General features: G+C 43.0%; 2 protein-coding genes across 8 annotated transcripts in view; one reads left to right on the top strand and one right to left on the bottom strand.

Moving 5' to 3' along the window:
* Positions 1–12500, top strand: part of trpm6 (transient receptor potential cation channel, subfamily M, member 6) — a 39640-nt gene that overhangs the window by 12653 nt on the left and 14487 nt on the right. For 6 of the 7 annotated variants that reach the window (XR_009241097.1, XR_009241098.1, XM_058635570.1 and 3 more), the window contains 18 exons: positions 255–506; positions 574–748; positions 1220–1334; positions 1637–1833; positions 1920–2052; positions 3947–4418; positions 5138–5720; positions 5932–6029; positions 6116–6212; positions 6919–6965; positions 7078–7142; positions 7263–7288; positions 8105–8155; positions 8251–8316; positions 8852–9162; positions 9373–9455; positions 12191–12396; positions 12481–12500. The exon at positions 12481–12500 is cut by the window's right edge and continues 32 nt beyond it. Coding sequence is in view for 5 of the 7 variants with exons in the window: in XM_058635570.1 (XP_058491553.1) it covers positions 255–506; positions 574–748; positions 1220–1334; positions 1637–1833; positions 1920–2052; positions 3947–4418; positions 5138–5720; positions 5932–6029; positions 6116–6212; positions 6919–6965; positions 7078–7142; positions 7263–7288; positions 8105–8155; positions 8251–8316; positions 8852–9162; positions 9373–9455; positions 12191–12396; positions 12481–12500 (2997 nt within the window). In the remaining 2 variants the exon portion in view is untranslated. Of the gene's footprint in view, positions 1–254; positions 507–573; positions 749–1219; positions 1335–1636; positions 1834–1919; positions 2053–3946; positions 4419–5137; positions 5721–5931; positions 6030–6115; positions 6213–6918; positions 6966–7077; positions 7143–7262; positions 7289–8104; positions 8156–8250; positions 8317–8851; positions 9163–9372; positions 9456–12190; positions 12397–12480 lie in introns of those variants that run through there. The other variant, XM_058635574.1, reaches the window with a different exon arrangement.
* On the bottom strand, positions 10285–12018 carry LOC131463689 (nuclear factor 7, ovary-like). The gene is made up of 2 exons (XM_058635580.1): positions 11867–12018; positions 10285–11802 (listed from the first exon to the last, which is right to left on the bottom strand). Exon 2 carries the CDS (start codon positions 11783–11785, stop codon positions 10652–10654), a length of 1134 nt encoding a protein of 377 aa, XP_058491563.1. The 5' UTR covers positions 11786–11802; positions 11867–12018; the 3' UTR covers positions 10285–10651.

Below are 12500 nucleotides of genomic sequence, written 5' to 3'. Positions count from 1 at the left end.
TTATTTGCTCCTCCAGTGAAGACCTCCACTTGTCACAGTCATTCATCTCCTGACGTCAGGATCTTTGGTGATCTGGTCACATGTTTGTCCTCACATCATCTAAACACAACAGTATTGTGTCTATGGTTATACACAGTATGTCCATGGACGTGAACATGGTGAACTCTTGTGACGTCTGTTATCACAGCTCTATAGAAGTCCTCTAGAGTCCTAAGTCCTCAGGACGTAACAGAAGAGTCTGTGTCTCTGATCAGGTTCTGATGTCTGAGCCAAGGAAGCTGAGCCACAAGCTCAAGATTTGGTTTTCCGAATATTGGAACAAGTCGGATTTCATCGCCATCCTGCTCTTCCTGGCCGGACTGACACTGCGCTGGCACGCTGACCCCTACAGGACGGCGGGACGCATCGCGTACTGTCTGGACATCATCTTCTGGTTCATCAGGGTGACGGATCTGCTGGCTGTCAACCAACACGCTGGGCCTTACCTCACCATGATCACCAAAATGGTGAGTGAAGAAGAGACAGAAGCAGAATCTCCTCCTCCTCATCCTCACGTCTCCTCTCCCTCTGCAGACCAGTAACATGTTCTTCATCGTGGTCATGATGGCGATCGTGCTGCTGAGCTTCGGCGTGTCCAGGAAAGCCATCCTGTCTCCAGACGAGGATCCGTCGTGGACTCTCGCTCGAGACGTGGTCTTCCAGCCGTACTGGATGATCTACGGAGAAGTCTACGCCACAGAGATTAACCGTCAGTGCGTTTTTACCTTTTAACTCAACTGAACTTTGACAACTTTAAAGTTGTCTTTTATTGGTGAAAGATGTAAATACTGTATCTGTTTATATTTGACATCTATAACATGGGAGACCACAGACACAACTGATTTTCAGTGACTAGATGATCCGGTCCAGACCAGACCAGGATCACACACTTGGTCTTTAATCAAACCATTTCAGGGAGGGAGGAGATTCCAGGGATTTGAGATCTCACAGAAACTCGCGTGATTTAACATGACTTCACAGCTTGTGTGTTAACTGTCGTTGGTTATTGCAGGGTTAAAGATAAAAAAGCTCTTCATGAGATTTTCCCAGGAAAATCCTTTTTTGAGTGATTGAAGTGTGTTTTTCTGTCCGTCCTCGCTGGCAGACATGTTTCCAGTTTCCAGTGAGAGATATTTACAGTTCTCTCTGTTATTGATCATATTTCTGTTGTTTTTAACAGCGTGTGACGACGGCGTTCCCTGCGCTCCTGCCTCGTTCCTGACTCCGTTCCTTCAGGCCGTCTACATGTTCTTCCAGTACATCATCATGGTCAACATTCTCATCGCCTTTTTTAAGTAATTTTACTTCATCTCATCACTGGTTACTTAGGTTTTAGAGGGAAAAGCCAAAATAGTGATGTCACTGTGAAAGCATGGAGATTTGGCGCCACCTAATGGACTGTTTACACTGACAACACAAACTAACTGACTGACTAACCGTGAAAGGAACAACTCCTCAAGATCCAGCTCCCTTCAAAGAGACAGAAATCCCAGCTCTAGTCTGGATTAGGGTTAGGTTTAGGGTATAGGTAACCATAGGTAACCTTAGGTAACCATAGGTAACCCATAATCAAGTTATAATTCCTGCTTCTCAACAGCAACATCTACTTTGACATGGCGTCCACGTCCAGCCGACTGTGGCGATACAACCGCCATCGTTACATCATCACGTACCAGGAGAGGCCGTGGCTTCCTCCTCCGCTCATCATCCTCAGTCACATGACCCTGGCTCTGACCGCCATCTACACGAGGCTGAGTGGAGACGCTGAGAGAGAGGAGACGGGATCTGGACTCAGTGAGTCTCTCTGTCCTCTGTGTGTGTGTGTGTGTGTGTGGACAGGTGAAATCATTAAGAAGCCCCGCCCCCTTGTCTTTCCTCAGAACTCCACCTGGGCCTCGAGGATCGTAAGAAGCTGCACGAGTTTGAGGAGAAGTGTGTGGAGGTTTATGTTCATGAGCGACGTGAAGGTTCTCACAGCAGCGAGGCCGAGAGGATCCGAGCCACCGCTGACAGGTGTGTGTGTGTGTGTGTGTGTGTTTTTATGCTAACTAGGGCCCGAGCCGCGACCGTCAGGGGCCTTAACCGGCTCCTGGAATGAGCCTAATGTTATCCTTCAGATTATTCTTCTCTCCGTGGTGTTCCGGTCATTTTAACGTGCATAAAAACTCTTGAAACTTGGCGTGGACGTCAGCTCTGGTGAAAATGCGATATCGGCATAGTTCCCGGACCCGTGCGTTGCTCAAGGGCTCTATAGCGCCCCCCTGATGTGAAACATGGATGGAGCATGCCAAGATTAATTTGCACCAAATTTCATGGAACTTGGTGGGAAGATGTTTTAGCCTAAGACGAACAAAAAAGTCCACTGAGACCACGGCCTCAACGCAACAGGAAGTCGGCCATTTTGAATTTGGCATCCATCTTGGTGATTCGCACGTGTCGCAAATGAACAAACTCGTCCGAGCGCGTTTATCGTACGGACGTGAAAATTATTATTATTATTATTATTTAGAACATTCAGGGTATTTTATGCACAAATCATAAAAATGTGCATAAAATGCTGTGATGTTTGAAGTCTTTGTTGATCTCTTGGTTGTGTTTGTGTGATGTTTGCAGTCTTTGTTGATCTCTTGGTTGTGTTTGTGTGATGTTTGCAGTCTTTGTTGATCTCTTGGTTGTGTTTGTGTGATGTTTGCAGTCTTTGTTGATCTTTTGTTTGTGTGTTTGTGTGATGTTTGCAGTCTTTGTTGATCTTTTGTTTGTGTGTTTGTGTGATGTTTGCAGTCTTTGTTGATCTCTTGTTTGTGTGTTTGTGTGATGTTTGCAGTCTTTGTTGATCTCTTGTTTGTGTGTTTGTGTGATGTTTGCAGTCTTTGTTGATCTCTTGGTTGTGTTTGTGTGATGTTTGCAGTCTTTGTTGATCTCTTGTTTGTGTTTGTTTGATGTTTGCAGTCTTTGTTGATCTCTTGTTTGTGTGTTTGTGTGATGTTTGCAGTCTTTGTTGATCTCTTGTTTGTGTTTGTGTGATGTTTGCAGTCTTTGTTGATCTCTTGTTTGTGTGTTTGTGTGATGTTTGCAGTCTTTGTTGATCTCTTGGTTGTGTTTGTGTGATGTGTGCAGTCTTTGATGATCTCTTGTTTGTGTGTTTGTGTGATGTTTGCAGTCTTTGTTGATCTCTTGGTTGTGTTTGTGTGATGTTTGCAGTCTTTGTTGATCTCTTGTTTGTGTGTTTGTGTGATGTTTGCAGTCTTTGTTGATCTCTTGGTTGTGTTTGTGTGATGTTTGCAGTCTTTGTTGATCTCTTGTTTGTGTGTTTGTGTGATGTTTGCAGTCTTTGTTGATCTCTTGTTTGTGTGTTTGTGTGATGTTTGCAGTCTTTGTTGATCTCTTGGTTGTGTTTGTGTGATGTTTGCAGTCTTTGTTGATCTCTTGGTTGTGTTTGTGTGATGTTTGCAGTCTTTGTTGATCTCTTGTTTGTGTGTTTGTGTGATGTTTGCAGTCTTTGTTGATCTCTTGCTTGTATTTGTGTGATGTTTGCAGTCTTTGTTGATCTCTTGTTTGTGTTTGTGTGATGTTTGCAGTCTTTGTTGATCTCTTGTTTGTGTTTGTGTGATGTTTGAAGTCTTTGTTGATCTCTTGGTTGTGTGTTTGTGTGATGTTTGCAGTCTTTGTTGATCTCTTGGTTGTGTTTGTGTGATGTTTGCTGTCTTTGTTGATCTCTTGGTTGTGTTTGTGTGATGTTTGCAGTCTTTGTTGATCTCTTGGTTGTGTTTGTGTGATGTTTGCAGTCTTTGTTGATCTCTTGTTTGTGTGTTTGTGTGATGTTTGCAGTCTTTGTTGATCTCTTGTTTGTGTGTTTGTGTGATGTTTGCAGTCTTTGTTGATCTCTTGTTTGTGTTTGTGTGTTCAGAGCAGAGGAGATGTGTGTGATCTTGGGCGAGGTCTCAGAGAAGGTCGACGTGATCCAGGACAGTCTGTTAGCTCTGGACGCTCAGCTGGGTCAGCTCCAGGATCTCTCCGCTCTGGCCATGGACACGCTGACTCTGCTGTCGGCCTCTGACAGCGTTCATCAGGAGGAAGCTCGTCTGGCTCAGTGTGGATCCACTGCAGCTCCTCCTCACGCTCCTCCTCACGCTCCTCCTCACGCTCCTCCTCACAGCTGGACGTTCCTCCACAGAAGCACAGGAACCGAGCACGACGATGCTCACGTCAGGCGGCTGACAGCTCAGTCGGGTAAAAGCACTCCTTCGTCTTTGATTGGTTTGACTGTGGCGGCGAGCAGAAGGACATCGTTACAGGAGGTGGAAGACAGGGGGCGCAAGAGAGTGAGACAAGAAGACGAGGAGGAGAAGAGAGAGAGAGGAGGAGAAGAAGGAGAAGAGGTACTGACTGTTTAAAATAATGTCATGTACGTCTTTTACAAACATTAAAATCCTCTGATACAAGAACACAATACAATATTTATTCAGACTGTATTACGACAAATGTGTGATATTACTGTGATATTGTGATATATAGATACGTATACGATAGATTATAGACGACAATACGATATTTACTGTGATATGAGGATGAGGTACAACATTACTGTGGAACATCATGGAGAGAGAGAGAGAGAGGAGGGGGAGGAGTCACATACACCTGAGAGAGAAAAGGGGAGGAGTCATATACACCTCAGAGGAAAAGAGGAGGGGGAGGAGTCACATACACCTGAGCGAGAAAAGGGGAGGATTCACATACAACTGAGAGAGGAGAGGGGAGGAGTCACATACACCTGAGAGAGGAGGGGAGGAGTCACATACACCTGAGAGAGAGGAGCGGAGGAGTCAGTTAGACCCGAGAAAGTAGGGGGAGGAGTCAGTTTTTGTGATATTGTGATCGTACTCAAGATACAATGTTTATTCCGATGTTGGTAAACATAGAAATGTACAGTTTGATCTGCGACTGTGAAAATATGACACTAGTGTGAAATCAATAATCTTTATTATTAATAATAATAATAATAATAATAATAATAATAATAATATAATATAAATTATAATATATATATATATATATATATCACTGTCTATGTTTATTCTGAAAACTTTGTGTTCAACAGGATCCTCAGTCTGAGACCTGGTCTGGAGTTTGTAGACCTGCGTCTCATCATCATGGACATTTCTCTCAGACACCGTGTGAGTCCTGTGCTCCGTCCCGATGTGGATCTCCACATCTTAAGTTCTGGATCGGTGATCCTTACCTGTATCCCAGTCAGGAGGAAATCTCCATGGAAGAAGAAGAAGAAGGAGAAGATGACGGACATGAGGGACAGGGACAGGGACAGAGACAGAGAATGAAATTGTCCAGAAACTCCAGCACTGCTGTGCTTCTGTCTGATCCTCGCGACGTCTCTGAAGGTTTCGTCAATCCTGCCTTTTCTCAGGACAGCAGTCGGCCGACGTCTCCGTCCAGATCTTGTCACGCGTGGGGACGTCCCGTGAAGGTGTCCCGGTGGACATGCGTGTCCAGAGACCGTCCGTACGGCTACTGTCGCTCGCTGTCGTCCAGCATGGAGAACATGGCCTTCTGTGGAGCGCCGCTCAGTCCCACCAGAGGCTCCTTTCCGTCGCTCTGCGACGCCGTGAGGTCAGGGGGGCGGAGCTTCAGGGACGACGCGACGATGCGCTGCAGTGGCAGCAAAGGTAATGTTGTTGTTTTCGTAACTTTAATATTTAGTGCCTGCTCCTGCAGTGCATTCTGTTGTTATTGTTTGCTGTTTATTCGTTTTCTAGTTTCTGTTTGTGAAAGTTAAAGTTTAATGACTTCTCTATGAGACTTTAAATTGTCCCTGAGTGAGGACAAAGACGTGTTACATACATATTTAATAACAGAATGATGTCTTTGTCTCTGCAGAATGGTCCAAGTCCTCTGACTTCAGTCCAGCCTCAGACAGCAGAGGGAAAACTCAGAGCAGGAAGACGGTGAAGATTCAGGAGAGAAGTCCAGACTCTGTAAACGTGACATTTTACTTTCTTTTTTTAAATTTGAACATCGTGTGTCTAATATTTAATAACTTGTATTTTTGTCTGTGAACCAGGGACGTTTGAATTTGTCAGACATCTGCTGGAGGAGGAGACGCTGGCTGAGAGGAGAAGCCACGTGTTTGTCCGCGTCGACGAGCCTCAGTCAGCTCAGTGAGAAACCGCATTTAATCTGAACTGAACTGTAGTCAAAATATTCTGGAATATAATTTGTTTTTAGATTCTTAAATGTAGAGTGAAGCCTCCAGTCTTCTCTCATTTTCTGAGACTTTTGGAAAAACATTATTTTACAGAAACATGTCAGAACACGGTCAGAATAAAATCACCAAAAGGTGATATTATATATATTTATGTATTTAGACTATATAAAAAGTATTTTGTAATTTTACAAAAACATTTCTCATGTTAAAAAAAGTTGCAAAAATATTTTGACCTTACAAAATATTTTTGCAACTTTCAATACACATTCAAAGTGTTAAAGAATGATGTTATAAAAAATGACTTTTGTTCCAAAAAAGTAAAACTTTAAGTTTTTATAATGTTTCAAAGAGATCTGATCAACACGTGTTTTTAATGTCTTATTTAAAAGTATTACAGAACTTTTTAAACTTACATTTGAAAAATATGTTACAAAAATCAATCATTATCAGCATATTAACACTAATCATGGCGTCTTTAAATGACTGAAAAGATGCAGCACCCCCTTGTGGCTCCTCCAGAATACATCACTAAGACTGTATGTTGGTGAGATAAAGCGTTTTAACAATTTTAATTTACTGTCAGGGATTTTTTAAGATGATGATGGAGAATATTTTGAATTATTGTCCAATAATTCCTGTTAATCTCTGTATTCTTTCAGATTTTGAGCCCATGGATCTGCTGCAGAAACAAGTGTTTTCCCATCAGGTGAATCTGCACTCCTTAAATCACGTTAAATATATATGAGATTATAATATACAAAAAAATTTAAGATTTTCGTCAGAGATTAATCTCTTTATAATCTGGTTCTGACCCTCAGGACGTGTGGAGTCCCACTCACTCAGCGTGGAACAGCAGGGCTCGATCCATGAGTCGCAGATCTTCGTAAATCTCACAGTGTTTTCCTCATTTTTAGCTTGTTATGATGTTTTTACGTTGTTTTAACTTTAAAAAAAACAAACACTGTTGACGTGAAACTTCTTTTTCCTCATGTTTGTGCTGCAGGTTACAGAGTAACATCAACCCTGAAGGTATTTACAGAAGAAGAAACTCACACTTAATTATAATAATAAAGTTACTTTTATTAACATGTTTTTAATAAACAGCTAGCAGACTTTATCCCTAACACGTTAGCATTTACAGCTAGCGAACTGTATCACTAACGCGTTAGCGTTTTAGATAGCGGACTTTATTGCTAACGTGTTAGCATTTAAGCTAGCAGACGTTATTGCTAACGTGTTAGCATTTAAGCTAACATGTTAGCATTTAAGCTATCGGACTATCACTAACGCGTTAGCGTTTTAGATAGTGGACTTTATCGCTTACACATTAGCATTTAAGCTAGCGGACTTTATCGCTTACACATTAGCATTTAAGCTAGCGGACTTCATCGCTTACACATTAGCATTTAAGATAGCGGACTTTATTGCTAACCTGTTAGCATGTAAGCTAGCGGACTTTATTCAGAGCTTAATGTGCGCCATGACGACATTAATATGAATAACAAACAAACCTGATGTGCTTGAAAAACGTGTGAATGACACAGCTTTGTGTATGAAGTATTGACTGTGATGCTAATTATTTAGCAACTATGAGAGTTAGCACATCATTTAAGGTGATGTTTTTAAATATTATTTACAAACCCTTAAATGATGTATGAATTAACAACTTAATATCATTAATAAATGGTGAGTTGAAACGTGCATAATTAGTAAATGCTTAAAACAACATTATCTCCTGTTAATTAATGAACTTTTATGAAAAGTGAGATCAATAAAATCTTTAGTTTATTTGTTTATTGAAATTTTTTGTTTTAATGTTTGTGTTTTTTTTGTTTTTTTTTACAGTAAAGAGTTCATCGTTTCAGTCCACTGATCATTTACATCCTCATTATTCAGGTATTTCCATTTATATTTATCTCCATGGATTATTCTGATAATGTGGGGCAGTTTTGACTGTGTGTGTGTGTGTGTGTGTGTGTGTGTGTTCACAGCTGTGGAGAGAAACAACCTGATGAGATTGGCTCACACTATTCCCTTCACTCCTGTTTCCATTTTAGGTAAATTCACAGTTACGTTGGCTTTTAATATCAGATAAGAATAATAATGTTACATTTTATTTTTAATAGCTCTTTTAAACTGTGCTAAAAGATGCTTTAAATATATTACATTTGGAGGGGAAAACCTAAATTTAAGTCATCGTACTCTGTGTTTATTAAAAAGTCATAAAAACAAACCCACGCAGATGAAGATGAAACATTTAATCAACATTTTCCATTTTTCATTTTATTGACAGAGAAAAGAATGAACGGAATAGTTTTTAGTTGTAGCATTAATAAGAAATAAGAATCAGAATTAGAATCAGTTTTTAATATATAAATAAAAATAAAAACTAAAGAACGAATGAATAGATATAAAACAGTTTCAGTGAGTTCAACTGAATTATTGTTTTTTTTGCGTTAATATGAAATAATAGAAATGAACATTTGTTAATATTAATATAATGTTGGCTGAATTATGGGATGGATGACAGTGTGACATTGTTATTATATTTGATGTGTTTAATGACTTTATCTTTGTCATCTGTGTTGAAAGGAGGTGAAGAGGTCAGCGTCTACTCTCTGGACGAAGTCTCCTCTGTCCCTGACTCTGTCCCTGTCCCTGAGGACAGCTCAGTGTCCTCCTGGTCGTCTCAGGCTCTCTCTGCCGTGCTGCAGCCTCTGTCCAGTGAAGAAGGTTCTCTGGACGGTGGTCTCCGGCTGGGACGCAGGGTCCTGTGTACGTGGGCAGAGAGGGACGTGCTCAGACCTGGTCTGGTCTACGTGGTCAAGGCCTTCAGGCCGGAGGTGGTTCGGTCGTGGCAGAGACAGTTCCACGGCAGCACGGTGCTGCAGCTCTGTCTCAGGGTCAGTGTTTCATAAAATCTCTCTAAGATTTAAGACGCATTTATTTATGTTTAAAAAAGACAAAAGAGCCAGAGGGACAGACGTCTCTGTCCACCTGGGGTCAGTGAGGACAGAGGGACAGACGTCTCTGTCCACCTGTGGTCAGTGAGGACAGAGGGACAGACAGACGTCTGTCTCCAGGTTTAAATAAAAACATGTTTGTGTTAAAAGGAGATTCAGCAGCAAAGAGCTGCTCAGAAGATGATGAAGATTTTTAACCAGAACAAACCTGAAGATCTGCAACACACACCCAGGTGAGTGAGTGAGTGTGTGTGTGTGTGTGTGTGAGTGTGTGTGTGCGTGCGAGTGTGTGTGTGTGTGTGTGTGTGTGTGTGTGTGTGTGTGTGAGTGAGTGAGTGAGTGAGTGCGTGAGTGTGTGTGTGTGTGTGTGTGTGTGTGTGTGTGTGTGTGTGTGTGTGTGTGAGAGTGTGTGTGTGTGTGTGTGTGTGTGTGTGTGTGTGTGTGTGTGTGTGTGTGTGTGAGTGAGTGAGTGAGTGAGTGCGTGCGTGTGTGTGTGTGAGTGTGTGTGTGTGTGTGTGTGTGCGTGTGTGCGTGTGTGTGCGTGTGTGTGTATGAGTGTGTGTGTGCGTGCGAGTGTGTGTGTGTGTGTGTGTGTGTGTGTGAGTGAGTGAGTGAGTGAGTGCGTGAGTGTGTGTGTGTGTGTGTGTGTGTGTGTGTGTGTGTGTGTGTGTGAGAGTGTGTGTGTGTGTGTGTGTGTGTGTGTGTGTGTGTGTGTGTGTGTGTGTGTGTGTGTGTGTGTGTGTGAGTGAGTGAGTGAGTGAGTGCGTGCGTGTGTGTGTGTGAGTGTGTGTGTGTGTGTGTGTGTGCGTGTGTGCGTGTGTGTGCGTGTGTGTGTATGAGTGTGTGTGTGAGTGTGTGTGTGTGTGAGTGTGTGTGTGCGTGTGTGTGTGCATGTGTGTGTGAGTGTGAGTGAGTGTGTGTGTGCGTGTGTGTGTGCGTGTGCGTGTGCGTGTGCGTGTGCGTGTGCGTGTGCGTGCGCGTGCGCGTGCGTGTGCGTGTGTGTGTGTGTGTCAGTCACACATTAACATCAATAAAACAATAACAAGTCATTGAGACACAAAGTGATCACAGTCTCTGTATTACATGTTCACACGTTTACACACAGAATCTTGTCACTTATGTAGAAAACCACTGATTATCTGATCAAATGCTTAATGTTGATAAATGTGATTTTTCTTAAAAAAATGTTTTCTAAACCAAATCTGAAGACGCCTTTATTAATGACCCTTATTATTAAGTGGGAAACATGCATCCCTTAACTAAGTGTACAGGAGTACAGAATAAGTATTGATGAACTATAATTAGACCTTAATATTTCACTAATATAATATTTTATATACAAACTCTGAAAGGAGAGAAGAACGAGTGAAGAGAGTGAAAGAGACGTGAAGTTGAACAGCTTCACTTGTGTGAACTGTCCCTTTAACCTTCAAACCTTCACTGGTAACATCTTCACTTCATCATCATCATCATCAGCATTGTTAATGTATGGAAACGTGGTGTGTGTGAAAGTGTGTGTGTGTGTGTGTATGAGTGTGTTAGTATCAGGATCAGAGAAGGACACTTGTCCTCCGTCCCAGTCCAGACTCACTCTGATCTTCTGGATCTTCTTCTTCAGCTGGAGAACAGAGTCTTTACCTGATGACCGTTCGTAGTATTTATCTTTATATAACTGTATCCCCCATAATCCAGACAGTATGTCTTCTCCTTTCCTCTGGTCAGACTCTAAAACTCCCACTGTCCACCATTTATTGTCTCCAACCTGGACGTCCCAGCTGTGAGTTCCTGAGTTCAAACCCTCAGATCCCAGGACACTGTTGTAATAATCTAACCTCTCTGGATTATCAGGAACCTTCTGTTCGTCTCCTCGTCTCACACTGGTCAGATCTTCAGACACGATGAGATATGGATGAGCAGTGTTTGGGTCCAGAACCACAGGACTGTAGGAGACCACGTCCTTCATCTTGTTCCAGATGTTGAAGGCCAGGTTGCCCAGGTGTTTGGCCTCGTCTATCAGAGCTCCTGAGGGCAGCTGTGGAGGCTCCAGCAGGGGGCGCTGCTGCTCTCTGTAGTTGAGCAGGAAGACGATGTCTTCAGCTCTCAGCTCGTCCTCTGTGGCTCTGACTGTATCTGATAGAGCTTCTATCTCTCTGTGAAGAGCCTCCATCTTCTCCTTCATCATGAGACTCTTCTGCTGCTCTTCCTCCCTCAGTGCAGCCATCCTGGTCTCCTCTTCCTCTTGTAGAAAGTGATGAAGCTTCTTAAACTGCTCCTTCATCCGTGTCTCTGTGCGTCGGGCCTGGACTTTAATGTGTTCTGCTGTTTGATCAAACTTCACCTGAACTTCTTCCAGACTCTTTAAGTTCTTCTTGAAGGTCTCCAGAGTTTCCTGAAGTTGCTCCTTGTGTTCTTGTGCAGCTTCATCGATGGGTCTGAACTTGTGGCCGATGTGGTTTTTTGAGTCTCTGCAGACGACACACACTGGCTGCTGATGGTCCAGACAGAAGAGTCTGAGTTTCTCAGAGTGCTGACTGCAGAGAACCTCCTCTGATCTGGAGGCCATCTTGAATGTGAGAGAAGCTGAAAACAGAGCAGAGACAGAGTGGTCAGTCACATGGTCAGTGAAGGTTTTTGTCAAACTCACCTTCAGTGTGTGGACACTTGTCTTCTGCAGCTGGACTCAGTCAGAGGACAGAGTCTGGTCTTCAGTCTGCGTCTCTTCACTCACTGACGGTGACTGACTGTTTCCTGGTTGTTCTTGGGTGAGGCAGGTGAAGGGGGCGGAGCCTGGAGAACAGGTTGGGTTTGATTCCAAAGTTTAGATTCATCAGCAGAAATGTTGACGGACTCTGATCATCTGTGTGTGTGTGTGTGTGTGTGCATGTGTGTGTGTGTGTGTGTGCGCGCGCATGCATGTGTGTGTGCTTGTGTGCGTGTGTGTAGTAACTATCTCTTGTCTCTGGTCCAGGTTCTTGGACGTGTCTCTGGTCCTGTGGCATTCAAACGGTCAGTGGTTGACCATCGAGAGAAACATGCCTGGTGAATTCAGGAAGTACAACAACAACACCGGGGAAGAGATCGCCCCCTGCTGCTCTTTAGAGGAAACACTGCTGGCGTTTTCTCACTGGACGTTTGAGTATTCAAACCGAGAGCTGCTGGTGCTGGACATACAAGGTGTGTGTGTGTGTGTGTGTGTGTTTGTTCTTTACACGTGTGTTCATTCATTCATTCATTCATTCATTCATTCATTGTTTTCAGGTGTGGGAGAAGAACTGACT

The sequence above is a fragment of the Solea solea genome, chromosome 8 (genome assembly GCF_958295425.1).
Source record: "Solea solea chromosome 8, fSolSol10.1, whole genome shotgun sequence".
NCBI lineage: Eukaryota > Metazoa > Chordata > Actinopteri > Pleuronectiformes > Soleidae > Solea > Solea solea.
Note: the sequence above shows the minus strand (reverse complement) of the source record. Positions and strands in the feature narration are given on the sequence as shown.